The sequence below is a fragment of the Durio zibethinus genome, chromosome 18 (genome assembly GCF_047325235.1).
Source record: "Durio zibethinus cultivar Kanyao isolate XHJ-2024 chromosome 18, ASM4732523v1, whole genome shotgun sequence".
Taxonomy (NCBI): domain Eukaryota; kingdom Viridiplantae; phylum Streptophyta; class Magnoliopsida; order Malvales; family Malvaceae; genus Durio; species Durio zibethinus.
In genome coordinates, this window is record NC_143179.1 from 10,948,082 (window position 1) to 10,974,951 (window position 26,870).

Genomic DNA, 26,870 nt, shown 5'->3' on the forward strand with positions numbered 1-26,870 from the left:
TAATATCATATTCATTATTATTTATAGTCAAACATATATTAATTTATAACTAATTTTAATTTGAATCACAAATATCAAAATTTCTTCATATAATAATTTTTATTTTTAATCTAATCGAAACTATTCTTCTTCATGTTGAAAAGCACCTAATTATCATTTCCACTTTTGAACAAGGATGAGTGTTAGGTACATATCAAATTAGCGCGTGGAAGGGTGATTTAAAGAAGCGAAGTAGAGGGACGCGTGGCAGATTCGATAAAGATGGGGATCTATGGGTAGAGATTTGTAACGTCATCCGATTTTAAAGGGGTTCCTCGTGCTTCAGTGATGGGATTGGGTCTCTGCTGCTGCCACGTGCTCATTTATGAATCATATCATAAACTGAAGTTAGGTATAAGTGCTGTAGCGTGACATCTGTAATTTTGATGCTTCAAATGACATCATAATGATATGATATAAAATCAATATGAAAATAAAATATCGAAATGATATAATTTAAAAGTATAATAATTATTATATATATATTTAATAAAATAATAAAAAATTATATTTTATATTTTTATATTTACATAAATTATAATATATAAATTTTAAATAAAATACATTATAAATATAAAAATATTTAAGATTTTATACTATATAAATACACATATTATAAGTCTAAACATATGTTTACAAAGGCACAAAAAGAATTTATGAATATTAAAATTAGATCTATATTTTATTGTGAGATTTTTTATTTTTAAATATATTTTAAATATAAAAAGACAAAAATTTTATGTTAAATTTTAATGAATGATAATATATAGATAAATATATTCATTTTTAATATAAATTATAGTATAATTATATATAAATATTGTTTTTTATTAAATTAAAATATTAAAAAATATATTTATTAATATAATATATTTAAATTAAATAGATAATAAAATATATTTTTTATATTTTAAGGAATGTCAAGAGAACCTAAAATTCGATACCGATTTGATTCAAATTATTAAAATAAAAAAAATTAATCTAATTTTTATTTGTATTGATTGTATTGTTGTGAATTGAAACTTATTGAATATATATTATTTTGTTATCTTTATATTTATTAAATTTTTTATAAAATTTATTTGATAAAATAAAATAAAATAACCAAATGGGATGGTATAATAATTTAATAAATTAAAGTTATTAAATAATATTTTTAATAATATATAAAAATAAAATTAAATAAATAATAAAATATATTATTTTTATTTATAACAAGAATAAGATGTAATACTTAAAATCTAACTCTGACTCAAATTTGATTTAAAAAACTCAATTCAATTACCTTAAATTAAAAAAAAATGCATCAATTGAATCATGACCAATTAAAATCTATATGATTAATTATTTTATCATATCTATTTAAATTAACTTTTTTACTACAAATTTTATTTGATAAAAAGTAAAAATAAAAAATGATGAAAGCAAAAAGGTAAAAGCTTTAAAAAATAAAAAACAAAAAAAAAAGAGAAGGAAGTGTCGTATGGGCACTTAAAATGAGATAAAACACCTTAAATCCATCTCTAATCCAACTTAATTTCAAAAAAAAAATTAATCTGATATTGATTTTAAAAAACAAATTTTTATTGAATTTGCACGAATCAAAACTAATTAAATATGGATTATTTTTTCCTCCTTATCTCCATTAAATTTATTTTCTAAAATTTATTTAATAAAAATAAATAAATAATAAAAAATTAAGTCATATGATAAATTTTTATTTATTTTATTAATATCACATAAAAATTTATTTTAATTGATTAAAAAATTAACGGTTTTAATTTTTTCATTTAAATAAAGATGTAATTGAATGTAAATAAATATTAAAAAATAATTAATTATAATAAAAAAATTTAAATAATTTTGTAATTATGTGTCATGATCTTTAGCCTTTAAGCTGACTGACATTAATTGCTGTTGGAAGAGGCTGAATTTTAAATTATTTTTGGGCTCAAATATAAATGGGTATATGACTGAAGGACCCAACTCTCAAGCCCACTAATGGTTTTGAGCTTTGGGTAATATAGGAAATGACCCAATAGAATTCAACAATGTCACAGCGTTCTTATCATAGAGTCTTGATGGTATCTTATCATTACCTGGAACAAGTCAGACCGTGTTACCAAAAACGGACGGCTGAGATCTAAGATAATTCTAACCGTCCGATCGCATCATCATGGTTCCAACGGTCATAGTTCCTTGGAAATAAGCGAAAGCGTTTTTAAAGTAGAGAAAAGAACAACTAAGAACCTTCTAAAGCCGACTCCTTTACTTTTCTTTCTCTTATTTACAATGATTAATTTTTTTAAAATTTTTACAAATATTAATCACTAATTGATCTAGGGTTTTCCCTGTTCATTCTTGTGTATATCTTTTAATTTGTCGCCTAAAAGACTCCGGAATTGAAGAAAGGGTTTTGGAGATTTGAGGAACAGCGAAGGAGCTGTGTCAGACTGGTAATTATTATTGGGTTGTTCTTGGGTTTTTGAAGTTGTTCTTTTTGATCCGGGTTAGGGTTTTGTTGTATCAAACTTCTTTTGGTGTAAAGATTTGAGATTTGAACTAGTAAATGTTACTATAAATTTTCAAATATAAATCATTCTGCTACTTTCTCTTTACCTTGCAATTTAATTTCACCTGGGTGATGGAAGATGATTAAATGTGAAATTAGGGTTCTTTTTGGGTGTTTCATCAACTTTCAAAGGGTTTAATCTGGTGAATTTGGGGGTTTTTAAAGATGGGTAGTTTAAATAAGTGAACAAAAATGGTTAAAAATTTAAGATTTGGGTAAAGGCATCTAAGCTGATTTATAGATAGGTTCAATTAATTATCATGCAATTTAATTTTTTGGTCATCATTGGAAAAGATTTAAATCTGGGTATAGGAGGCTTTGGATTCTTATTATTGTTCTCTAGGGTTTTATCTGGTGAAGTAGGGTCTTTCAAAAGATGGGTAGTTCAAAAAGTGAAGAAAATGCACATAACAGTTTATCTACATTTGCTTAACACTTTTTCCAAACTTTACTTTAATAGTTGTACTTAAGGGATGCTGTAAAAAGTTGCACCAGAAATCCGAGGGGATAATTTGCTCCCATGGTTGATATGCAGGGTATGGTGATTAAACCAGCGGCTCCTTAACACTGAATAAAGGGAAGTAAAAAAAGGGTGCTTTCGCTAAGATGTTGGCAAAGAGTGATATGTTTGCAGGAGGGTATTATTGTGGCCCATATAAGCCTCCTGGTGAATCAGAAGGATCTGGTAGCTTGGGACGGACTGATACTGGGATTGCTGCTTCAGAAGATTCAAGTGCCCCAACGAGGAAATGTATCAGTTTGAACCCTGATAAATGTGACACTTTTGGTGTCGCTATACGAGTGCTTTCCTTGTCAAACATGTCACAGTCCAAACGAAAGGATTTGATACATAGGTTGAGACATGAATTGAAGCAGATACAGATGCTTCAGAAGAAAGTTGAGTTGCAAAGGACAAACGGGGTTACTGTGTCTGTGTCATCTTCCAGTGATATTTTTAGTTATACCGGTGGGCAAATTGTATCTCATGTACAGGATTTTCAGAAATCATCTAGGCCAGGGAAGAAAGGGAATCCATTGAGTGGCACTGGCAAGGGGTGCTGGCTGAATCGAGGTTCTTCTGGAAAAATCGAGTCTACAAAACATGCTTCAGCAGCAAAAACTGCTAATATTATCTTGATGAAGCAATGCGAGGGTCTGCTAAAACGATTGATGGGCCATCAGTGTGGGTGGGTCTTCAACCAACCAGTAGATATAGTGAAGTTGAATATTCCAGATTATTTTACTGTTATAAGACACCCAATGGATCTTGGAACAATTAAAAAAAAGATAGCTTCGGGTGCATATGCAAGCCCGTTGGAGTTTCATGCTGATGTGAGGCTTACTTTCAGCAACGCAATGACTTATAATCCCCCTAGTAATGATTTCCACGTTATGGCTGATACCCTTAACAAGTTTTTTGAAGTGAGGTGGAAAAATATTAAGAAACTACCAGGTACTGGTGCCCAGTTTTTACAAAGTAAAGCTCCTGCTGAGGACCTGGAAATTTCTAAGACAATGCCTCCTGCAAAAAAGAGGAAGACAACCTCAGTGACCCAAGAAAATATACAGGAGTCTATAAAGAGAATGACAGATGAGGAAAAGCACAATCTAGGCAGAGAACTGGAATCTTTACTCACTAACATGCCTATGCATATCATTGATTTCTTGAGGGAGCACGGTTCAAATGGAAGGGAATCTGGAGAGGAAGAAATGGAGATTGATATTGACGAACTCAGTGATGATACCTTGTTCAAATTGCGAAAGCTTTTAGACCACTATTTGCAAGAGAAACAGAAAAACCGATTGAGAGCTGAACCTTGTGAAATTGAGGTACATATCCTCACAATATAAAGGCTGAAAAATCAGTACCATTGCTTGCTTTTGATGCTTCAAAGTAATATGTATGTATATATTTATTTATTTATTTATTTTCGAATTGGTTAATTCTAAATCTTATTTATTATTGCTTGCTTTTCGGGAAAATTTTCTGATGCAGCTATTATATGAATCTGGACTAAGTAATTCATCTATGCAACAAGGCAAAGGTCATCTTTCAAATCCTTGTGCTAATATCCCACCTTCTGAGCTATGTTCAGAGACTTCCTTCTGACTTGTTTTCTGCTTATCTTTTGCATTTGCAGGGAATGACCTGGCTGATGAGGATGTTGACATTGGGGGAAATGAGCCTCCTGTGTCAAGCTATCCACCTGTGGAGATAGAGAAGGATACATGCCATATAAGTGCAAAGTCTGTCTGTTCTGGCCGCACTAGAGGTAATAGCATTTTCCTCTCATTTTCCTTTTGTATGCATCGGGTATTCTGTTTTTCTAATTAAATGATGAATCTCCAGTTTCCCACATTCTTTTGGATCTAATTTATCAATTTTCTATGCAGCTCATTTACCTACCAGCCTGCATATAGTAGGCATTCTTCTTAATTTTTCACTAAAATTAGACTTTTGGAAACTGTACGTCTAAAGAATGGGGGTTCTGTGCATTTATGTTTTCATACCATACAAGCTAATCTAGTCACTTTTGGCTACTTGTTCTGAACTGCTTAGGGATAGAGAAACTTGGTTAGGATAATAACTCTTTTTGTTACCCCCCACAGGGTAAATTAATTGCCTCTGCATATTCACTTTTTTTTTTTTTTTTTGGGGGGGGGGGGGGTTGTACTGCTAGTATTATTAAAGTTGATTTCTTTGGTTTCTCCTGTTGTTTACTAGTTATATTTTGCCCAAATTTTACTGGGTGCAAGCAGGCCTTATGTTGCCAGATGTCATCCCCATGATTGCTTTCTTTTGTATGCTTTGCAGATTCAGACTCTGGCAGTTCTTCGTACAATGAATCGGATGGTGCTAAAGCTTCAAGTCCAGTGGATGCACTGAAGGTGTGTGCTGCTTCTATTTGGTTTTATATAATATAAGACTGAGTTCTTTAACCTCATAATTGTATGTTTGATCTACTTGAAGCTTTACTTGGTCCCAAGGGGTTTCAGGAGGGGTGTTTGCTTTTTAACTAGCATCTTACTTTTATCCTTTAGGTACTGGAAGCTGTAGATTCTGAAGCTCAATTAAATGAAAACACAAGTGTTGACAATCCTCTTGATAGGAATCGTGAGTGTGTAAATTTATAATATTTGTATTTTCATGGGTATGAAGAGAGAAATGTGTTTGTGCTTGGATGTCAAAGCCATGAAATAATACATGCTCCGTTGCATGTAAGGTTTGTTTCTTAATTCATGATCTTATGCAGAATGTGTTAGTAGATTTGATCAGCTTGAGCTGACTTCTCAGCCAAAGCCAAGTTCTGTTGAGTTGGATGGTCTCCAAGATGGTAAGATCAATGAAGATTATAATAGGAAAAAAATTGTTTTTTGATTTAAAGCTGTGTCTCACTGTCTATCCCATTAAAAATCTAGGGGACAGTGCTCCAACTGAGAGACAGATTTCTCCTGAGAAACTCTACAGGGCTGCTTTATTGAAGAATCGATTTGCTGATACCATTCTAAAAGCTCGGGAGAAGACACTTACACAGGTTACTCGTAAACTTGGGTTCCTGAAACTGACTATACCTATACCTTTTCTGAGCATTTTGACTCTGGATTAGGGTGACAAAGGGGACCCTGATAAATTGTGCTGGGACAGAGAGGAACTTGAACAGCGAAGGAAGAAAGGTTTGAACTTTAATCTAATGTTTTTGGGTTTTCAACATGTGGTTTTACACAAGTTATATATATGTTATTAAAATGGACAAGTTTGCATATTTGAATCTTGCATGTCTAAGCAACAATTTTGTTAATGTTGGCCAGAAAAGGCACGGTTACAAGCAGAAGCCAAGGCTGCTGAAGATGCTCGAAGACGAGCTGAAGCAGAAGCTGCAGTTGAGGCCAGACGGAAGAGGGAGCTTGAGAGGGAAAAAGCACGGCTTGCATTGCTGAAGGTAGAGGAATGCATTGTATTGACATTTTGATAACTTGGCCCCCTGGTGTAATTCTGGACTTAATATCTGCATTTTCTGGTGTTTTGTAGATGGAAAAGACTGTTGAAATCAATGAGAATTTTAGGTTTCTTGAAGACTTAGAAATGCTTAGAGCTGCCTCCGCCGAGCAATTGCCTAGCTCAGTGGACGAGACAAGCCCGGATCATTCTCAGGATGGCTTGGGTAGTTTCAAGTTTGGGAGCAGCAACCCCTTAGAACAACTGGGTTTGTACATGAAGGAGGATGAGGAAGAGGAAGAGGAAGAGGAAGGTGAGCCTGCTAGTGTTTCAAATCCTGTTAATGATGTGGAAGAGGGAGAAATAGATTAAAACTGTTCCTGTCTATCTTGAAACTAGTCGAGGAGAAAAGAAGAGAATAGAAAATTATATATATATATATATATATATATATATAGATCCTTGAAAAATCTTGCCGGGGTATTAAAGTTCCTCTTGAAATATAATGCAAAGAGGTGCAAGAGAACTTGTGTTGGTTTTATGGGAGCCAGAGACAGATTAACAATGGTGGCAACATGGTTTGTCGTATTATGTAATTACAACTACAAGTACTAGAATTTCATTTTAAATTTTATTACTATTAATATTACATGATTACCAAACTTTTAGGTTATGTTTGAATCTTAGGATAATGGATATGATAGTGTTATAATTATTTTATATTATGTTTGATTTGTATCTAATTAAAAATGATAAGATTATAAAAGAAATTATCATATGTTTTTTATATAAGATGAGTCGATTTTCTCAAAATGAAAAATATTATTTTTAATTTATAAGATTAAATTTATATATTTTATTATATTTTTAAAATTATATTAATAATTTAAATTATATAAACTTAAAAAAATATTTTAAACTAATAAATAAATAATTTTATTTTAATTTTTACATATCTAAGATAAAATGATATTGATTGTAAAATATTGAACTTTTAATGCCAACAATTACAGTGATATATTGGTATAAAATTAGATTTTTAATATTAATAATCAAATACAATAATCTCAGATACTCGATTTTTTTTATTTATAAATAGGAAATTTTTTAGTCACTAATTTTTTATTATTTTTAAATAAATTTAAGAATATAATGATAAGATTTCACTCAATCCAAGCAAAGTTGACCATAACTTAAAATTTAACAATACAATTCAAATATAATTTTTAAACTTTTGAAGATCAAGCATTTTTTTTTTTAACTATTTGGATATTAATTGACAAATATTTACTGAATTTAGTAAAAATTAATTGGGGTTCAAAGACTTGGTTACAATTGGATTTGTAATTTCATAGTATCATATTATATATAAAATCCTTTGAAAATAAAACACTCAAACGACGTAAATAAGTAGATTACTTATCAACTAGATTTCCACCATTCAAATTTCACCTTCACTTCCATAAAGCTAAACATAAATAAAAATCCATTGAAACAAGACCAGGCACGGAAATCTATGTAAACCTGATAACATACGCAGCCAAAATAGTACATTTTCCCTGTCAGTTTAACTGTCATAGGACATTGATTCCTTAAAAACTTGTCGCCTTTCGTTTTTCTGCCCTCTGGCAGCCCCTTTTCCTTTCTTTTTCCTTCTTCCAAGAAATCTTCGAAGCTTTCAATAGCTCCTCGATCAAAACAACCCTTTTCCGCCACTCTTCAACTTACCTAATCCTACCAAAATATCCCAAAATCACGGCCAACCCAACTCCGCAATTCTCATAAATTTCCTCTTTTTTCTCCGGTCCAAGCCTAAGATCACAGAAAACGAACAGACAAAACTTTCAATGGAAACTGCCCTTTTCTTCCCAATCCCGAATCTCCCTTCGTTTTTCTCTATGTTTTTGATCATATATTTCTTGGCCTACTTCATTGTTTTCCGTAGCTGGAGCTCCAAGATCCGCCCCGAAGCTTCCTCTTGTTTAATCTCTCTTTTCCATGGCACGCCGGCTGTTTTTTTAGCCACTTTTGCAATCTTTTCAGACCAAAACCGTGGCTTTTCTTCGTCAAACACAAAAGTCCAGAATTTAGTTTTGGATTATAGCATTGCTTATTTTGTTACAGATCTCCTTCACTACATTATTTTCTTCCCTTCAGACATCCTTTTCATTGGCCATCATTTGGCTACTCTCTTTGTTTTCATCACTTGCCGCTACCTGGTCGTCCATGGCGCGTATGCTATACTCTTTCTTTTGATTTTAGCTGAAGTTACCAGCTTTTGCCAGAATGTTTGGACCTTGGCAACTGCAAGGAGGTACGATGATGAGTTGGCTACAAAGGTTTATGCCTTTTTGTCTCCTTATTTTTATGCCTTTTATAGTGCTGCTAGAGGTATTTTTGGTCCATTTTTTGTGTACCGAATGGGAGTGTTTTATATAAGTGGGAGAGCTGATAATGTGATTCCTAGATGGCTTTGGATTTCTTGGATGTTTGTTATTGTTACAGCTATTGGTGTTAGTATTTTGTGGATTTCCAATTTGTGGTTTGAGTTTTTTAAAGAGAAAAAGGCAAAATTGGAGAAGAAATTATGATAATGGAGGATGTCTTCAGGAGGGTTTTAACAATCTACGTGAAGAATATTATTAGAATATCAGAGGGGGATGAGGATTGCAATGACTTGGTATCTTTGACGAGGTTTTGGGATGAAATGACTACTTTTAGAACAATTTTTTTTGGTTTTTCTCAATGGATACAATCGTATTTGAATGAATACTTTTGTAGTTTCTCAATACAGAAATAATTGAAACTATAAATAGTGCATGAATCTCAATGTCTTATCTCAGTATCTTCATTTCCTTGACATTAAGCCAATTTGAAGGAACTCAACCAGTATACGCAGCTTATGGCATGATCCTCGTAGATAGTTATTAAGAATTAAATTCAATGGTACAAAAGTTTAGGCGAGAATGGTGGCTACGATTTAATGACCTTCGGCGATGCCAGTTGGATGTTTAAAGCCATACTTATGGTTGACAGACAGCCTAGTTTTATAGGTAATTTCCCATGTTTAGCTACCATTTTCTCTGGTCGGTGGGCATTGACTTGCTTGCATCTTGAAACATAGCAATGACAGCTAATGATATGTTAATGTTATTGTTAGTTTTGACTTGGAACCTTACCTTGACGACTTTTTCTTTGACAACTATAAGGATCTTGCAGTGGATCCCCGGTGAATTAAAATTGGCTTTCTTTAATCGGTTAGTGGTTTGATTCAAAGATTGGTTTTGCTGGAATTCACAATTATCTGAAAAATGTTGTCCAGAAGCAAGTTTCCTGCTGGGAAAATTGTTCTTAAAAAATAGAGTTGTTCGGTCTTTGATTTCAAATGTCATGCCAAATATGGACAACCTTCAAGGCAACTGCCAATTGTCTGTCACATCCTTCTGCTACAAAACTAGCATTCAAAAACGTCAACGGCCAAATATTGACAAATAAAACTAGAAGAATGGTTTGCACATGTGGCTTACAATTCAATAATAAACACAAAGAAAGCCGTAGTACAGTTGTGGTATGAATCCGATGCTTGTATCAGACATCTTTCCAGAGCAAGAGCCAACCAGTGGTGAATAATCATTTGGATATGAATCCTGATTTTGGCATAAAGTATGATATGATATTCCTCAAACCTCCAATAGATGATAGAGTCATTAGCAGAAAGGCGAGTATGATACAGATCTGAAATTTAAAAAATCCAAATATCAGATTTATTGTCAAAAGGCAGATGATAATATGAGGAAGAAATTTGCAAGATTTAAGTTGAAAATATACACAGTTGGTACACCAATATAAGCAAAACTTCTTCGGTTTGTTGATAGCTAGGAAGCTAAAGAATGACAAGAAAAATTCGTATATCTACCAGTTTGACATCTTTGTCAGAATTAGCAAGTGGCAATCCAACCGAACCAGAAGAAACGATATCATTCTGCGAAATTCAAGGACGAAAACATGGCTTCAACTTTTAAGTCACCCCTCTTTATTTCCAGGTTCAATGGACATAAATTTAGGATTTTGTTTTAGAAGTTTCTGCTTCTTCAGTAATTTCTAACAACACCAGCAACATATCTCAATTCTACTCCGTACCTGAAAGACAGATTTTATTACTTGAATGCTGAAACTAGGACTATTGCTAGATATTTACATGCCTGAAATGTTGTTCCTGGCATGGATGGTTATTAACTTATTTTTGCTTTTCTAACATGTCTGCCTGCTATGAAAATATTGAAACATTGTTGCAAAAATAGTGTAAAATATGATGGCCTGGCTCATTCTGGATTTGCATATCAGTTTGAAAATTGTCTGTAATTTGGGTTTTTTTGACATAAATTTTTAAAAGTCTTTGGCAAGATCCAACACGAAATAGATTAAATGGAAATATACATTAAAGCAGACGTTAATTAAACTTAGATACCATTTCACAACTGTATATTCCCTTTTCACCAACAGCAAAACTGAATGATTTATAGCAGAAAACAAGAGAAACTAATCTGTTACTTGAAGTAAATTGGCTCATATGATCATGAGCTTCATTTCATTAATTTATAGGCTTCAAAAATACAAAAATAGTTGGCCTAACAGCATGGGTCACCATACACAGACCCATCATTTTACCTAGACTAATCTGCTGTCAGAAAGTTCCAGCAGAAATGCCATACTTAGTTGCTTCAACCACTAACACACTAACACTCCTCCTTGGTATTTCTGCTGGAAACACCAAGACTTTTCCTTAATGTTTCAAACCTTGCCTTTGGTAAGGCTTTGGTCAGAATATCTGCAATTTGATCTTCTGACTTGCAATGCACCAGTTTCACTTCATTCTCAGCTTCAACTTCTCTAATAAAGTGATACTTGATCTTAATATGCTTAGTTCTTCCATTAAACACAGGGTTCTTGACCATTGCAACTGCTGACTGATTATCACAAAAAATTTTTGTTGGATCATCTTGCTTTTGACTCAAATCCAACAGAATTTTCCTTAGCCAAATTGCTTGATTAACAGCAGCTGCAGCAGCTATATACTCTGCTTCTGCTGTTGATTGAGCCACTGTTCCTTGTTTCTTTGAATTCCAGCTGAACACATTTAATCCAATGAAAAACACATAGCCTGAAGTGCTTTTCATGTCTTCATGAGAGCCAGCCCAGTCACTGTCTGTGAATCCTACCAATCTTGAACTGTCATTCTTCTTGAACCAAATTCCAAGTTCATTGGTTCCTTTTACATATCTCAACACTCTTTTTGCAGCCTTAAAATGCAACTCACTAGGATTTTGCATGAACCTAGAGAATAAATTTGCAGCATACATGATGTCTGGCCTTGTTGCTATCAAATACAATAAGCAACCAACCAAGCTTCTATAAATAAAGCCACCAACTTTGTTAGCTCCATCTTCCTTAACAAGTTTCTCATTTTGAGCCAAAAAAGTGTTGACTGGTTTGCAATTTTCCATCCCAAACTTATTCAGGATTTCATTTGCATATTTTCTTTGACAAATGAAGATTCCTTGCTGGTCTTGATGAATCTCTATTCCAAGAAAATAAGACATTTCTCCCATGTCTGTCATCTCAAAAATTTCTTGCATTTGGAGCTTAAAATCTTCCACAAGAGCTGATTTGCTACCTGTCACCAGAAGATCATCAACATACAAAGAAACAATCAACAGATCATTACTGTTAAAAACTTTAATGTACAATGTTACTTCACTGAGGTTTTTCTTGAATCTTAACTTCAGTAAATGATCATCAATTCTAGAATTCCACACTCTGGGAGCTTGTTTTAATCCATACAAAGCCTTCTTGAGTAGATAGACTTTGCCTTCATGTCCTTTGGCAACAAAACCATCAGGTTATTCAATGTAGATCTCCTCCTCAAGATAACCATTCAAGAAGGCAGATTTGACATCAAGTTGGTATATTTTCTAACTTTGCTGAGTTGCTAAGGCTAATAGCAGCCTTATAGTGTCCAACCTTGCAACTGGAGCAAATGTCTCTGAAAAATCAACACCAAGCTGTTGGGAGTAGCAACCAATGATGTTTTTGTTACTTGGTCTGTCAACCAGCATCCATGTTTGATTTTTCTCAATCATTCGAATCTCCTCCTTCATGGCATTTCTCTACTCTGAAAATTTGACAGCTTCTTTAAAGCTTGCAGGTTCAAGAATGGCAACATTTGATCTTTGATAAATATCTGTGAGTGGTCTGATTCCTCTCACTGGTTCATGATCAATGATTTCATTTTCAAACATATAATCTTCTTGATCTTGGAAGCTTATCATGTCTGCAGTAATTTGCTTGACTGATTCTCCCTTTGATTTTTCTCAATTTCAGGCAGCTTGCTCATTAAATCTCACATTCCTACTTACAATCATCTTGCCTGTAAGTGGATTGTAAGTCCTATAGCCTTTGGTGATGTTGCTATAGCCCAGAAAAATACATATTTCTGCTTTTTGATCAAGCTTGTCCCTTTTTATATCAGGAACGAACATATAACAGATGCTGCCAAAAATTCTGAGGTGGTGCACTGATGGTTTGCTTCCATTCCAGGCTTCAAAAGGAGTGTTTCCTTTCAAAGCTTTTATGGGCAACCTGTTGAGCAAGTAGACAGAGGTATTGACTGCCTCTGCCCAAAATTTCTTTGAAAGATTCTTCTCAAACAGCATGCATCTTGCCATCTCCATGATTGTTCTATTCTTCCTTTCACTGACTCCATTTTGTTGTGGAGTGTAAGTTGCTGTCAGTTGGTGTTCAATTCCTGTAACTTCACAAAACTCATTAAATCTGTCAGATGTGTATTCAGTACCATTGTCTGACTTTATGATCTTGATTTTGCAGCCACTTTGATTCTCAATCCAAGCCTTGAACTTCCAAAATACATTTGCAACTTCAGACTTTTGTTTCATGAAGTAAATCCAACACATTCTAGTAAAATCATCTATAAAAGTAATGAAATATCTACTGCCATTCAAGGACAAGGTTCTCATAGGACCACAAACATCAGTATGAACAAGTTGTAATTTTTCAGTTGCCCTCCATGCTTTGGTAATTGCAAATGGCAACTTACTTTATTTTCTTAGTTGACAGACTTCACACACTCCAGCACTGACTTCAACAGTAGGCATGTTTAATACAAGATCATTTTTATGCATGAAATTCAATGCATTGTAGTTGAAATGTCCCATCCTTTTATGCCATAAAGAAGATTCATCATGTGAAGTAACATATGCAGAGGAGTTTGCTTCATGCCAATTCAAGGAAAAACATTTTTCTTTCATATTAACAGTAAAGAGTTCATGGCCAGTGGGATCATGAATTATGCATGCCTTGTCTTTGAAGACTAAAGAGTAGTTATTTTCTAGCAACTGTCCTACACTCAATAGGTTTTGATCTATTTTGGGCACAAATAACACATCTGAAATGAGTTTGGTACCTGTTGGTGTCTCAACTGCCACTACTTTTTTTTCTTTGACTTCTATGAAATCACCATTACCTATTCTGACTTTAGAGGTGTAGGTCTTGTCTAGTTCTTTGAATATGTTGATATCAGATGCCATATGGTGTGTGCAGCCACTGTCAATGAGCCATGCACTGGAGGAGGTTCTGGTTTCATAGCAAGTTGCAACAAAAACTTACTCTTCTAGCTGTTGTTGATTGTCAGCAACTCTGGCTTGTTGATCTGGCTGCTGCTATTTTTTGTTTTTACATACCTTCTCCATGTGACCAAGCTGCTTACAGTACCTACATTGTATGTTAGGTCTGTACCAGTAATATTTCTTCAAGTGAGTAGTCTTTTTGCAGTGAGAGCATGGTAAGAATTTTCCTTTCTTTTCACTGTTTCTAGAATCTTGGTTTCTTTGATCTCCTTGTTTTCTGCCTTTGCTTTCTGTTTGCATCTTGGCTTTCTCCTTGGCTGTAAAAGCACCTTTTGTTGAATCCTTTTGTCTGATAGCATTTCTTTGCTCTTGAGCTTGTAGAGCATTGAACAATTCTGCTGGAGTTATCTTGGTCAGGTCCTTAGAGTCTTCAAGGGATGAGATTTTTTACTCAAACCTCTCTGGTAAGCTGACAAGAACTTTCTCTACAATTCTTTTGTCTGACAGCTCCTCACCAAGTAATCTAATCTTGTTTACTATCTTAATGAGTCTGTCATTGTACTCCTTTAAATTTTCAAACTCTTTCATCTTTAAGACTTCAAACTCTCTTCTAAGATTCAACACTTGCATTTGTCTTGTCTTGTCACTGCCTTGAAACTCTTCCTTGAGCACATCCCAAGCTTGTTTTGCAGTTTCACAAGTCATGATTCTAATGAATATGTCATCAGAAACTGAAGACTCAATACAACTTTTAGCCTTGTATCTCTTTGCCTTTTCTTCACTATAATTTTTCATTTGAGTTACTGTTGGATTTGCAGGAAGTTGTGGTGGTTCCTTCTCATTTTCTACCACTTCCCACAAATCAAAAGCACTCAAATAAGTCTTCATTTTGACAGCCCATATTTGATAGTTTTCACCAGAAAAAATAGGAGGTGGAGGTAAGGAGCAATTGCTTGAGGCCATTTAAGGTTGACAAAGGCTGGCTGGAAAGTGTTTGATGGCTTTTCACTCAATTTTTGGGACTCACAGATCCTCTAAGAACTTAAGGAATGCTCTGATACCAATTGAAGGATTTATAGCAGAAAACAAGAAAAACTAATCTGTTACTTGAAGTAAATTGGCTCATATGATCAAGAGCTTCATTTCATTAATTTATAGGCTTTAAAAATACAAAAGTAGTTGGCCTAACAGCATGGGTTACCATGCACAGACCCATCATTTTACCTAGACTAATCTGCTGTCAGAAAGTTCCAGCAGAAATGCCATACTTAGTTGCTTCAACCACTAACACACTAACATGCTTCAACCACTAACACACTAACAAAAACAAACAAAAAAGACTATTTTTTATGCATACACTTGTAATAAATGAAGAAACAGTGATGGCCAATGCTTTTGTGGTCCGGTCTCAAATGAAGGCTGTCAGCATTGAGCATTGACAATGGCCTAACATGCGCCCCATCAGACAGCCTTAACTATCATGTTCTTCATTTGATCCTACTCTGCATTTTATGGCATCCCACTTCAGTTCTTTTCTATTGTGGGAAGACAACAATTTAAGAGTAAAATTGATAGTCCTTAGCTTGAATGATGATTTGCCTCAACCCTCCAATTGGTGATATGACCATCAAGAGAACACCTAATATAATGCAGATCTGTGAAAAAGAAAGAGAAGCCAAATAAGACCAACTAAACACCAATTTGAAGCACATTGAAACAATGAGATTAATAAAATTTGAATCCAGTTTAACATACCCAGTTAGTCCACCAGGATAAGCTGAACTTTCTTGGTTTGTAGATGGCAAGCCATATGATGCAAGGGAGCTAATGGAAGTGAAAATCAGTAATGGTGTAAAAGTTTTTCAAAGAGAATGCTACTTTTCTTATAGCAAGAAAGATGGCATTAAGAGAGAATGTGACTTACAAAGTATGTTGTTGGTGAGAAGGCAAATCCTCCGAAAAATCCAAGAAGACCACTGAAGAAAGGGAAGGTAATGCCAACGAACATTGTGAACACTGCAATAAAGATATGACATATGAATGATGACCTTGATTTGCATGCATGTAAGTTGAAATAAGTGAAGAGTTCACTTACCAACATAAATATTTCGTGCAATGAATCGAAGTGTTCTAGTTGGCCTGAAATGTAGTTTCTTTACTAGTACAGTTTCTATCATGTCAAACACTGGCATAGCATAGACCTGCATAGACAAAAGTTAAAACCAAAATCTAAGCAAGTATGGTAAAATGTGAACAAGAAGAAATTTTGATTTATACAAACCTGGTAGCTTCCAATAACATGAACAACAACAAAAATGTTAGCCATTGCAATAAGCCATGCTGGTTTCTCCAATGAGATGAGAATGTTGTCTTGAATAGAATTGCCAAACATCCAATACCCGATTAAAGCAACAGGGAAGTAGCACATGGCCACAACGATATAGGCAATGACAACACCTCTCCACATGGGTCCTTTTGATGGTTTCTCAGGTGTAGATGGAATTGTAGCTTGGATCTCCAAGACCACATTGTGGCCAGCATAGGCAAAAGCTACATCACCCAAGGCACTGAAGAAGTTGAGCACTGTTCCTGTGGCTGTCTTAGCTTTGTAGCCATATTGCACATCTGGCTGAACACCCTTAGCTACTGAAGCTCCCCAAGCAATAGTGGAGTAACTGTAGGTCAAAACAATTACCAAATCTTGCATTAGCATATCAAATATTAGCATTAATTTATCTGAAATGGCTTATGAAAGGATGTAATACCTCAAGGACATGACTGCTGCTGCCAAGGAGACACCAGAAATGGAGTGGAAGTTGGGAAGATGAGACAGCACGAAGTGAACAGAGGCAAAAATCATGATGAAATAGGTTAGTTTTATCTGTTTGCAGGTACTGCAGACAGTGTCATGGAACTTCTTCAGTGATTTGCCTCCAGTAACCATGTATACTATGCAGACACCAACTTCACAAATAAGTTGCTGTGGTACCACAATGTAGAGACCAAGTTTTTCACCAAAGGCATGTTGACCCAATTCATGGTATCTGTCAAAACGTTTTCCTGGAACCATCTCATGCATCTCAACCATTTGCCATAGAGTATACAAAGTAATAATCCATGATAGGACTAGGACAGCCACACCAGGACCCCTGAACCCAAATAAAAATGTCAGATTACTCTAGGGAATTTTCCATATGCTTGATCATATAGCATCCCAAATTAACTTCATTAAATAATTATTCGAAAATTTTCCATGTTCATCATGTAGTTTGCACTGAACTCTTGGAATATACCATCCAAGCTCTGACATGGCATAGGGGAGACTGAGGACACCGGCTCCAACCATAGCAGTGACATTGTGAAAAGCTGAATACCACCAGGTTGCATTTCTTGATGAGGTAATTGGCAGCCAATCTTCAATTGCTTTCTGCTGCGCTAATTTTTCTTCATACTGTGATTGACAATGGAACAATTTTCTCAATTAGATTTGACTGCAACAAATTCATAGTAATTCATAATTTAAAGTGAACTACATGTATAGACAAAAACTGAAAAAGCAAATCAGACAAGCAGCTGATAAATTTGTGGCTAGTGAAAGCCACCAAAAGTCCCCTCCTAGTGCTTCTGATAATTGCTAAATGTGGACAACATGGGCGTTACAGGCATTTCCAGATGCAGTGGTGATTGGAATCCCCTAATCATTGAAGGGGCAAAAAGCACCTATATCAGCAACTTATCAATTGTCATTTGTCAATGGTTCAGTAGATTCTCAGTTGCCTAATTTCTCTTGTCCTATGCATTTTAAACATGTCGACCACCTCGTTCCCACTTCACACGTTTATCTCCATTCCATTAAATACTAAAGGAAAGGGGGTCCAGCATGAAAGATAGACCGCCTACACTCCTAATAATCTACACATTTATTTATTATTTGGATGAACATTCACAATTTTTTTTTTAATCGGATAATATGAATTAAAGCTGCTTCTGGTTAATAATATGATCTGCACTATTTTTTTTTCTAGGTACTAGTTTTCTTATATAATTGAAATGATTATTCATATGCATTCAACTCTATCCATTTACTCATATCTTTTTCAACTCTGTTAATGTTCTCTCATACATGATCAAGGCAATTCAAACTGTTGTACCAGATTCATCTTTTCAAGCTCAGGAAATGTTGCAGAGATGAAAAAATGACAGGAGAATAGTCAAAATTATCACCTTGAGTTGAAAACTGTTCGATTTCCAAATTCTTATGATGAGAAAATGATTCAAGAATATAATACATGAACTATCCTATATGTTCATGAAAGTGGGTCCAGGTTGCTGAATTAAGTTAGTGGCTTTTAACTTTTCATTGTTTGTTGAGGAAGAAGAATTACAGGAACGAAAATCATTACCTGACAGAAAACTAGAGAGGTCAAGAACAGAACATACAACATACAGATACAAAAGAATAAAGCTAAAAGGACAAAACTCCAATGAGTTTGGAAATTTTCATTAAACTTTGTGGTTAAAAGAAGCAAGACAAAACAGTACTACAATTGCATGCACATAGGAGAAGTTAGAGAAAACTTACACTATTGTTCCGGGCATAATCATTGCCAGATGGAGCTTGGGTTCCCATGTCTAAAACACAGCAAAAGGAACAAAAATGAAAACTACAATGAAAACCAATGGAAGTTGGAACCCTGGAAAAATCGAACTGGTTTGGCTAGTATTTATAAAGGAAAAATCCCACTTCAATAGTTGAAAAATTAAAAAAGAGAGAAAGGAAGAGAAAATGGAGCCTCAATTGTTCTTGAAGGTGACGTTTTTGATGTTTTTGTTTGATTTTAGGATTCGAATTCGAGATGCTCAGTCGGAAACCAACTCAACCAACTCGATAAAATGAGACTGAATTCAACCAACCGATTTCATAACATTTATGATTGAACTAACAACTTATTGGTACGTATGCTTCTTTTATTTGCTCAAACTCATTCATTGTTGTCATAAAATTCCAAGCTTAATTAATTTTTCCATTTTGTTTTCGTGGCTAGAAAACATTCAAAATTAACCAAAAAAAAGTCTTGTTCGCAACGTTTCTCTTTTGTTGCGTCTAACGAAGGTAAATTGAGTTACTTGGCAAATTAAGCATCCCAACATTATGAATTTTCCATCTCTTCCATTCAACATGGGGAGTGTTGACTGCTCAACATTTTTCTTTATGTGCCAATGGTGTCCGAGCTAAGTAACCGCACCAATGCCTAGCATATGTTGATGGTGGTTGAGACATATGTCCGTATTAAGAATCAGCTTGTGTCGATATAATATAATACAAGATATATGTGATAAATTGATTGATTTAACTCTATTTAAGCCAAACTATTTCAGGTTCAGATATTTGATTTTTTTTTCTTTTTGTCAACTTCAAAGAAAATAATAAAGTTCTGTGAGAAGGGAACTGTGGAAACCAACCTAATTTGTAGTAAATAAGTGGCTCAGAGTTTTCTATCTTGTTACTTTGGTTATGAGTTGCTTTCTGGTGTTAGCTAGTCAAATATTCTTGGTGCCTAAAATCAACTGTTTAACAAAAAGGAAAGATTCAAATTTCTTTTGTAGAGTATCAAAATTCCATAACAATGACTCATGATAGTAATGTTTTAAAATGGTAGTCATTGCATCCATACATTTATTCAAATTATTCTGCTAGGTTAACTGGACAAATCATATAGTTGAAAATTTTTATCATAGCATTAGCTAGTCAATGCAATATACATATATATATATATATATTTCAAGTGTAAGGAAATTAATTTCTATTACTAATTAATACTCTATCTTAATTACCCACATTGAATTTTCATAGTTTTTTGCAATAAACTTCTTACTAAACCAAACATAGTCAAATGCAAGGAATAGAATACAATTTCATTTCATCAACAAATATGAGCTATGGTAGGGCTTATAGCCAAAAAAAAATTTTTTGCTATATGAAAAGGAGAGTATTTGATCAGTTCGATGAGTTTAATCATAAAATAACCTTCGATCAATTCAATAACCTTTGTTCAAAATAATCGATCGAATCAAATAGAAATAAAGGTAATCATGATTTTGATGTGGGCGGTCAATGCAGGAAACCCAGAAAATGGCCAAAGTTTGTGTTTAGATTAGGTTTGAATCTTCCATGCTCTCACACTAAAAAAAAAGTGGAGTGCAGGACTCAACAAACGTCGTTGTTTTGAAAAATCAAGCAATAAGTTACGAAGAAACCACAATATCCCCTTTAAATCAAACATTTGAATCCTTTATTAATTTATTAATATCAAAGAATTAAGCTTAGTATAATTATAAGATTTTTGGGGTTTCAACGAAGTTATTGAAAGAGAAAGATTTTGGTTTTAATGTCTAATAGAAAGTGAAACATGTGATTTATTTTAAGTGACAAAATCACCCAAAATTTTCTTTCTCTGATTTAATAATCATAAGAAAAATCATGGTAAAATGCCAAATTTGATCGAAAATTCAACACAATTACGTACACAAAGACTAAGATTTTTGTAGTCAAGCAATTTAATTTTATGTCATGTGTAACATCTTAATTTTATATTAAAAAATTCTAAAAATTTGTTATAATATATAAATAAAAATCTAAATTCAAACTTATGAAATATTTTTTATGATCAAGTCAACGTGCATGTTTGACAATATTAATCTTTTCTTTTTAGTTTTTCGAGGGCTCATCTTTGCCCCACATGGATGCCAATTTTCCTTAGCTTGTTGCTTAATGCGACCAGCTTGGCAGCCAATAATAATTCTTCATCTATTTATCATCCATTTATTAAATTTTTTTAAAAAAATAACAATCACGCACGAACCAATGATTCAAATGTTCGGATACTATTATTATGATTTTTTATGAGAAACATCCTTAGTATAATAATTGGAAACCTTGGATCCTAAACTTCTTTTTATGGAATATTGTAATTTAACTCAAATAATTTTATGAATCCAAGACTTAATTAATTCATTTAGTCATCCATAAAAAATGATATTTAATAAGTTTTAAATTAAAATTTTATTCTCAAATTGTGTCTATTTTATAAAAAAAAAAAAAAACTCAAATATATAGTTATATATATATATATATAATACATTAAGAAGTATCCCAAATTTTCATAATTAATTGTTTCATTAAAATCCAAAACTTGATGAATAGGTAGCTTAACCTGCCAAGTCAATTGGCTAATTGGCATATAGAATTGTAATACCCTAAGGACAGTCTTTCAAACTTCTAAATTGTTGTGTTGTAAAATTCAACTAGTTCACACTCTAAGTAATCGTGTATCAAAGGATATCAATGTGTAATTGACGGGAAAAGATTCTTTTTACTACTTCAAAATTAATGAAATTTTCATTACTCTATGTAAGAGTGATAAATACATTTTCAATTAAATAAATTTAATGATTTTAAATTGAATAAAAAAATTAAATAACAATTAATTTAAAAAGTAAAAATAATTTAAACAAATATTAATTTATAGATCATGTAGAATCTGCAATTCGTACTTTGCTAACATATGTGAAGCTATATTCCTTGATGGCAGAATTGGAATAAAGACATCTTAGAACTTCCTTTTTTCTTTAAATAATTTGAATCAACGAGTAAATCAATATATAATTTGATAAATTCAACATATAATTAAATCAAATTCACTTACGATAAAAATTGAACAAACATACGATTTCATAATTTCGAGACTTTTCTTACTATTAAACTAAAACCTAGGCAGAGATAAGTTAATGCACAAATTTTCATTCATTTTATCGATTTTATCCACTGATCAAAATCCCTAAAAGGTGTGCTTTTGCCAAGTTGAGCTTGGGGTTGATGATTTGCTATGTGTTATATACGTGCCCATGTCGCCATGAAAATGGTGAAATTACAGATCGTTGTGATCTCTCAAAGGCTAAAGCTTCAGGACAAGGGCATCTATGTTGGGTCATATGAAAAATGGGCTTGTAGAAATTATAACATTGGCAAATGCTATTACCATAGCTTAGTCCGAATTGGACTTATAATTGGCGGTTGTAAGCACTTTATATTACGTGTTAGAACTTTGAACATTGCAGCAACATCTCAGCTGCTTAGCTTAGATACACATAAAGCAAACTGCTTACATTACATTTGTTTCTCAGCTACTTCTTTTGCACTGGAACATGAACAGTTTATTTCAGACATAACAGGTTGTTTTTTTTTTTAAATCTAACAAGTAAAGAACGTAGACCTATAAAACAGGCAGCAAGTTACAGATCTTGCTAATCTTTCTTCTATGTCAGTTGCCTTTTACATAGATTCAGATGGTTGGCCTTCAGATCATTTCTGGACCCAACTCTTCCTGTCAGAGACAATCAAGCCATTGAGACCATGTCAGGATTGACGGTAATCTGGTTCTGCCTCTGCCTGCTAACTGGGGTTTTCACAGCCAGACTTGAACCTCCAAAACAGAAATACTGACTCCTTGACCCCTTTTTGGTGGACCCTTGCTTCACAATTGTGTTTGGTTTTTCATCATCAAGACTTGGATTGGAACAAGATGGTCCAGCAACATCACTGCCAATGAAAGATGACTTCGAGAATGAACTCGAGCTCGATCTTCCAGGAATAGTTAACTGTGGCAAGGCTTGCATAACACCATGCATCATCCCTGAAGCATGTTTCTTCTTTGCAATTGGAGTGGACTGATTACTCCTTACAGAAAGTGTCCTCTTGTTGTTAGGAAGTGATGAGGGCTTTGAAAATCTCTGTCTAAGTGGGATTGGAGTTTCTTCCGAGCAACCCTCATTTATTGATTTCTTCAATCTTTCAGTCTTTTTCTCCTTCAACCGAGGCCAATGGATAACACTTTTCAATCGCTGCGCTGCATTGTTCGTAGAACCTGGTTTTTTACCAGCTGATGACTTTCTGTATTCATCAGCTGAGCCAAAATCTGTTGAGCATGAACGACTCCTTCCTCCACTACCAACATCACTGGCATCCGATGTGGTCTCAACACCTGTAGACGAGAAGATTTCTATGTCGGATATTCTGAAAGAAGTTCCAGGACTACTTCCATGACCTTGCATCTTTAAGTGTGAAGCAATTGCTCTTCTTGCAGTGTCATCCTGACAACCAAACATCCCTCCAGCTGAAATCAAGTGCCTAATAAGTATGTCTGATGAAGCAGAACGAGGCCTTTGTCTGAGAAGATCAAGTGGAGTCATTCCGTTGGCATCACGGATGTTCACATTAATTGATTGTGCAGACATCAGTAGTTCAACTAGATCAGTGTCAACATTCCCAATAATGGCCAAGTGAAGAGCAGTCTTACCATCATTGTTTTTAGCATTAATAATGTCTTCCATGTTGAAGTTTTTTGCGTGTACGACTTGCTTCATAAGATTAATCTGTCGATCCACTCTTCGAAAAGCAGGTGTTTGGAAACCGGACACTGCCAGATGGAGAAATGTTTCTCCAGCCTTGTTTCTTGCAGAGATCAACGAGGGAGACGCAAGAATCAAAGCGTCTACAACTGCTGCTTGGCCCCTGTAAGCAGCAATATGCAATGCTGTGTTGCCTTGATCATCCACGGAGTTGATGATATCAAAAGATTCAACAAGATTTTTAGCCACCTATAGAAATGAAATAATGCTTGCATTAGGAGGTAAAAGAATCTGTCGCCCTGGAAGATTAGATTCCTTTATTTCAAGTTACTAGGATGGCAAACCATTTGTCCTGAGTGCTAATTTAAAGAAGCAAAATTTTCCAACAAATCAAACAAGAACATGAGCAGAAGAGCAAGATAACAGAAGTCAAATCTTAAGCACTAGCATAGAATAGTTGGAGCCTAACCTCAACCTGGCCTCTGCCAGCAGCAGTATGTAATACAGTAGAACCACGTTTATCTCTATAAGCCAAAATATCTGTGTAGTCACTAAGAAGCTCCTTCAAAATCTTTAAATTTCCTCCTCTAGCAGCAGCATGAACAGCTCTGTTTGTTATCTCCCACTTATAAACAGAAGGAATGTCTCCAATGTGCTCCTTAGATCCTTCAGCTTTGGCTGTCAAAAACCTTGGTGACACGGCAAAGTCATATATAAGCCTGAAAAGCTCAGAGTTTTTACCCCTGGCAGCAGCATAAAGAATATCAGTAACACCATACTCCCCTTCTCCAAAAACAAGTAGAGGTTTTCTATCAAGAAGTTCTCGAACGAAATCCAAGTCTCCAGCAGAGGCAGCAGTGTATATAAGCCATCCACCGTAGCCAGCTTTAATGAGGGAATTCTTTGCTTTCTTTGATTCACATTCAATATAAAGCTTCCTTGCAACTTGAGAACGACACTTAGCAGCATCATCAAACTGCTCTTCATCATCCCAGACAGTCTCAAGGCGGCGGATCCTCCTCAAAGAGGTAAGCTTGATGAGGTGATTGCCATCTACCCGAAGAAGCTCCCGGACCAAGTCATAGTGGCCATTAGCTGCTGCCCAATCTATGGGAGATGCATACCACCATTGGTCTCCAGTGCTTTCCCAGCGAAGAGGGAAATATGTAGGAGGCATATTGAAGATGAATAACTAGAGAGACTGATGAAGTTTAACTACAAAGAAGAACAAATTCTACAGAAAACCAACATTTAGATCCTCCTAGGAGACAACTCAAAACAACACAACAAAAGGAATTTACGACGGCTATGTACTTACTGGCTATATGCATCTGAAACTCCAGCAGCTCAGGAGGCAGCTAGGATGAATAAAACAAGAAAAGTACTTTTCCAACAGCTCCCTAGGTAGAAACATGAGCAAGGCCCTACTGAATTCAATGCAATAAAGCTAGAGCTTGAAATAAAGCAAGAACAAATAGAGTTCCAAGTAAGAAAGGTTCAACTAACAACAATTATGAAAATAAAGCTTAATAAAAAGAAGGCAAAACCACATGGAAAAAATAAAGAGAAGTGTTAAGACTACCCAGAAAAGACCCAGAGAAGGTTAACTCCTATTAATTCAAGCTGTTGAACTACCTGCTTCAAAAACCATTAGAGCACCCTGAAAAGAGAATGAAGTAGAACAAAGCCTTTGAAGAGAAAGGAAATGGCAAGTGGAATAAGATAATTGTTTTCTTTCTAGTTAATGATAAATAATATCAACTAGATGATATGAGAAAGGAAATAGCAATCATCACTCTCGCAAAAGGTGAAGAGAAAGGAAATGGCAAGTGGAATAAGATAATTGTTTTCTTTCTAGTTAATGATAAAAAATATCAACTAGATGATATGAGAAAGGAAATAGCAATCATCACTCTCGCAAAAGGTGAAGACAGAAAAGATGGCATGCTCTTCAAGAAAGAGTTAATTGGAATAAAATACTTACAAGGCCAGAATCAAACTGTTCCAATAGAAGATAACAGTACATGGAAAAACCATACTTGGTTTCAACAGATTCTAAGGGTATTCAAAGTGGAGACCACATGGTAAAAAAAATAAGAATAAAAAAGTACTATAATTAGGTAAGATTCCTTTTTAACTGTGATGTTAATGATGGTGATGATAAGGGGTTTGACTGTTTTTATGCTTGATGATTTTATTTTTTACTGTGAATAGAGCTGTTGAGTTAATCGTCGAGGAGGTTGATAATTATATATGCTTATTTCAATCTAGATTTAGAGTAGTTGAAGGGAGATGATGTTATCTTCAAATGTTTAATGGTCCCATTAAGTTATGATTTATTGCTTTCTTGTTATATGATAATGTCAGGTGAGTTGAACAACTTCAGGAACTTAATTCTAAAGTTCTAAGCCAATATCTTGAAATTTTTGGGGTATATTTCAATAATGTCAGAGCTAATGTCAGCATGATTCAATCCTAATTAGTGACTTTTTATATTGTTTTTTTATATATTAAAGAGAAAATGATACTATATGTCAGGTGTTGAAACTTTCAGCTTCATATAAAACTTTATCTAGTCTGAAAATGTTACATCAGAAGAGTGGAAGGTTTCAAAAATGTCACCTCCTGGCCCTAAATCTTTGATTTCATCAACATCCACCGGCCTTTTTGTGTTATTAAATGTAGCCATTACTCTTAAATAGTTAACACCACCTCCATCCTATAACAAGGGTCATAGACCCAAAACTTGGAACATTTAATAAACAGGTCCATCTACCATTTCATTGTTATTGATTGATAGGACACTGTTCTTCACAATTTGTTGAAGTCCACGTTGGATAATCCCTATCTCATTGAAGTTAATTTTAAGGAAAAACCTTTTAACGAGTAAATCCGAGCACTTGCCTACTTGGACTAACATCATGCAAGATCAAACTCATGTTTGTAGCTTGAAACTAACATGTTTATGTTGTTCAATTGCTTCATATGCTTATGTTTAATACATGGCATTTGCTAGGTTTCTAGTGAATGAAGGAAAGTCAAGCCAATCTTCAATGGAATGTCCAGAAGTAGACTTGGGTTAATTTTTTTCTTTATTAAGTTTGGACTATGCTTGAAGGATAACAATTAAGATATGATGAGCTGTGCTATTACTGTTTTGGTAACCCCAAATCCAACTACTCACAAACTTGGATTACAAAGATCTACCAGCAAAGAAATGCCATGTGAGAACCAGCTTTACTTTTTTTTTTCCTTTTTTTTATGATTAGTA

The 26,870-nt window shown here is 34.2% G+C and overlaps 4 protein-coding genes and 1 pseudogene across 12 annotated transcripts; 2 read left to right on the top strand and 3 right to left on the bottom strand.

The window, feature by feature from the left end:
• Nucleotides 1–2,294: 2,294 nt before the first annotated feature.
• Nucleotides 2,295–6,987, top strand: LOC111299535 (transcription factor GTE8-like). Its single transcript, XM_089747491.1, has 11 exons — nucleotides 2,295–2,495; nucleotides 3,147–4,441; nucleotides 4,608–4,656; nucleotides 4,753–4,884; nucleotides 5,427–5,500; nucleotides 5,654–5,726; nucleotides 5,866–5,946; nucleotides 6,032–6,147; nucleotides 6,220–6,286; nucleotides 6,422–6,552; nucleotides 6,642–6,987. The coding sequence occupies exons 2-11, from the start codon at nucleotides 3,218–3,220 to the stop codon at nucleotides 6,918–6,920; spliced, it is 2,226 nt and encodes a 741-aa protein (XP_089603617.1). The 5' UTR covers nucleotides 2,295–2,495; nucleotides 3,147–3,217; the 3' UTR covers nucleotides 6,921–6,987.
• Nucleotides 6,988–7,944: 957 nt separating this feature from the next.
• Nucleotides 7,945–9,707, top strand: LOC111300495 (TLC domain-containing protein At5g14285 pseudogene; annotated as a pseudogene). Its single transcript, XR_016329845.1, has one exon. The product of XR_016329845.1 is annotated as a TLC domain-containing protein At5g14285 pseudogene (transcript).
• A 3,909-nt stretch (nucleotides 9,708–13,616) lies between these two features.
• LOC149513711 (uncharacterized) lies at nucleotides 13,617–15,224 on the bottom strand. The gene is made up of 3 exons (XM_089748094.1): nucleotides 14,649–15,224; nucleotides 14,341–14,540; nucleotides 13,617–14,226 (listed from the first exon to the last, which is right to left on the bottom strand). The coding sequence occupies exons 1-3, from the start codon at nucleotides 15,152–15,154 to the stop codon at nucleotides 13,664–13,666; spliced, it is 1,269 nt and encodes a 422-aa protein (XP_089604220.1). The 5' UTR covers nucleotides 15,155–15,224; the 3' UTR covers nucleotides 13,617–13,663.
• Nucleotides 15,225–15,298: 74 nt separating this feature from the next.
• Nucleotides 15,299–19,053, bottom strand: LOC111300496 (lysine histidine transporter 1-like). The gene is made up of 8 exons (XM_022896128.2): nucleotides 18,774–19,053; nucleotides 17,485–17,642; nucleotides 16,957–17,340; nucleotides 16,473–16,866; nucleotides 16,287–16,392; nucleotides 16,116–16,207; nucleotides 15,947–16,015; nucleotides 15,299–15,846 (listed from the first exon to the last, which is right to left on the bottom strand). The coding sequence occupies exons 1-8, from the start codon at nucleotides 18,819–18,821 to the stop codon at nucleotides 15,748–15,750; spliced, it is 1,350 nt and encodes a 449-aa protein (XP_022751863.1). The 5' UTR covers nucleotides 18,822–19,053; the 3' UTR covers nucleotides 15,299–15,747.
• Nucleotides 19,054–22,196: 3,143 nt separating this feature from the next.
• LOC111299536 (uncharacterized) lies at nucleotides 22,197–25,318 on the bottom strand. 8 transcript variants are annotated; one of them, XM_089747495.1, is made up of 4 exons: nucleotides 25,235–25,318; nucleotides 24,918–24,999; nucleotides 24,069–24,833; nucleotides 22,197–23,848 (listed from the first exon to the last, which is right to left on the bottom strand). In XM_089747495.1, the coding sequence occupies exons 3-4, from the start codon at nucleotides 24,774–24,776 to the stop codon at nucleotides 22,589–22,591; spliced, it is 1,968 nt and encodes a 655-aa protein (XP_089603621.1). In that variant the 5' UTR covers nucleotides 24,777–24,833; nucleotides 24,918–24,999; nucleotides 25,235–25,318; the 3' UTR covers nucleotides 22,197–22,588. The 8 variants fall into 8 exon arrangements, with proteins under 8 accessions (XP_089603621.1, XP_089603620.1, XP_022750500.1 ...); XM_089747494.1 differs by having other exon boundaries at nucleotides 24,918–25,026; XM_022894765.2 differs by having other exon boundaries at nucleotides 24,918–25,046.
• Nucleotides 25,319–26,870: the final 1,552 nt, after the last annotated feature.

Coding starts and splice junctions, on each gene's coding strand:
- LOC111299536 (XM_089747495.1), bottom strand. CDS start 24,776: ATGCCTCCTACATATTTCCCTCTTCGCTGGGAAAGCACTGGAGACCAA. Junction 23,849..24,068: donor CTGGCAGAGGCCAGGTTGAG/GTTAGGCTCCAA, acceptor TCATTTCTATAG/GTGGCTAAAAATCTTGTTGA.
- LOC149513711 (XM_089748094.1), bottom strand. CDS start 15,154: ATGGCCTCAAGCAATTGCTCCTTACCTCCACCTCCTATTTTTTCTGGT. Junction 14,541..14,648: donor CTTGTCAGCTTACCAGAGAG/GTTTGAGTAAAA, acceptor AAATGCTATCAG/ACAAAAGGATTCAACAAAAG. Junction 14,227..14,340: donor GTACAGACCTAACATACAAT/GTAGGTACTGTA, acceptor TAGAAGAGTAAG/TTTTTGTTGCAACTTGCTAT.
- LOC111300496 (XM_022896128.2), bottom strand. CDS start 18,821: ATGGGAACCCAAGCTCCATCTGGCAATGATTATGCCCGGAACAATAGT. Junction 16,393..16,472: donor ATGTTATTGGAAGCTACCAG/GTTTGTATAAAT, acceptor TTGTCTATGCAG/GTCTATGCTATGCCAGTGTT. Junction 16,016..16,115: donor TCTCACCAACAACATACTTT/GTAAGTCACATT, acceptor CACTTCCATTAG/CTCCCTTGCATCATATGGCT.
- LOC111299535 (XM_089747491.1), top strand. CDS start 3,218: ATGTTGGCAAAGAGTGATATGTTTGCAGGAGGGTATTATTGTGGCCCA. Junction 4,885..5,426: donor CTGTTCTGGCCGCACTAGAG/GTAATAGCATTT, acceptor TATGCTTTGCAG/ATTCAGACTCTGGCAGTTCT. Junction 5,947..6,031: donor GTTGGATGGTCTCCAAGATG/GTAAGATCAATG, acceptor TTAAAAATCTAG/GGGACAGTGCTCCAACTGAG.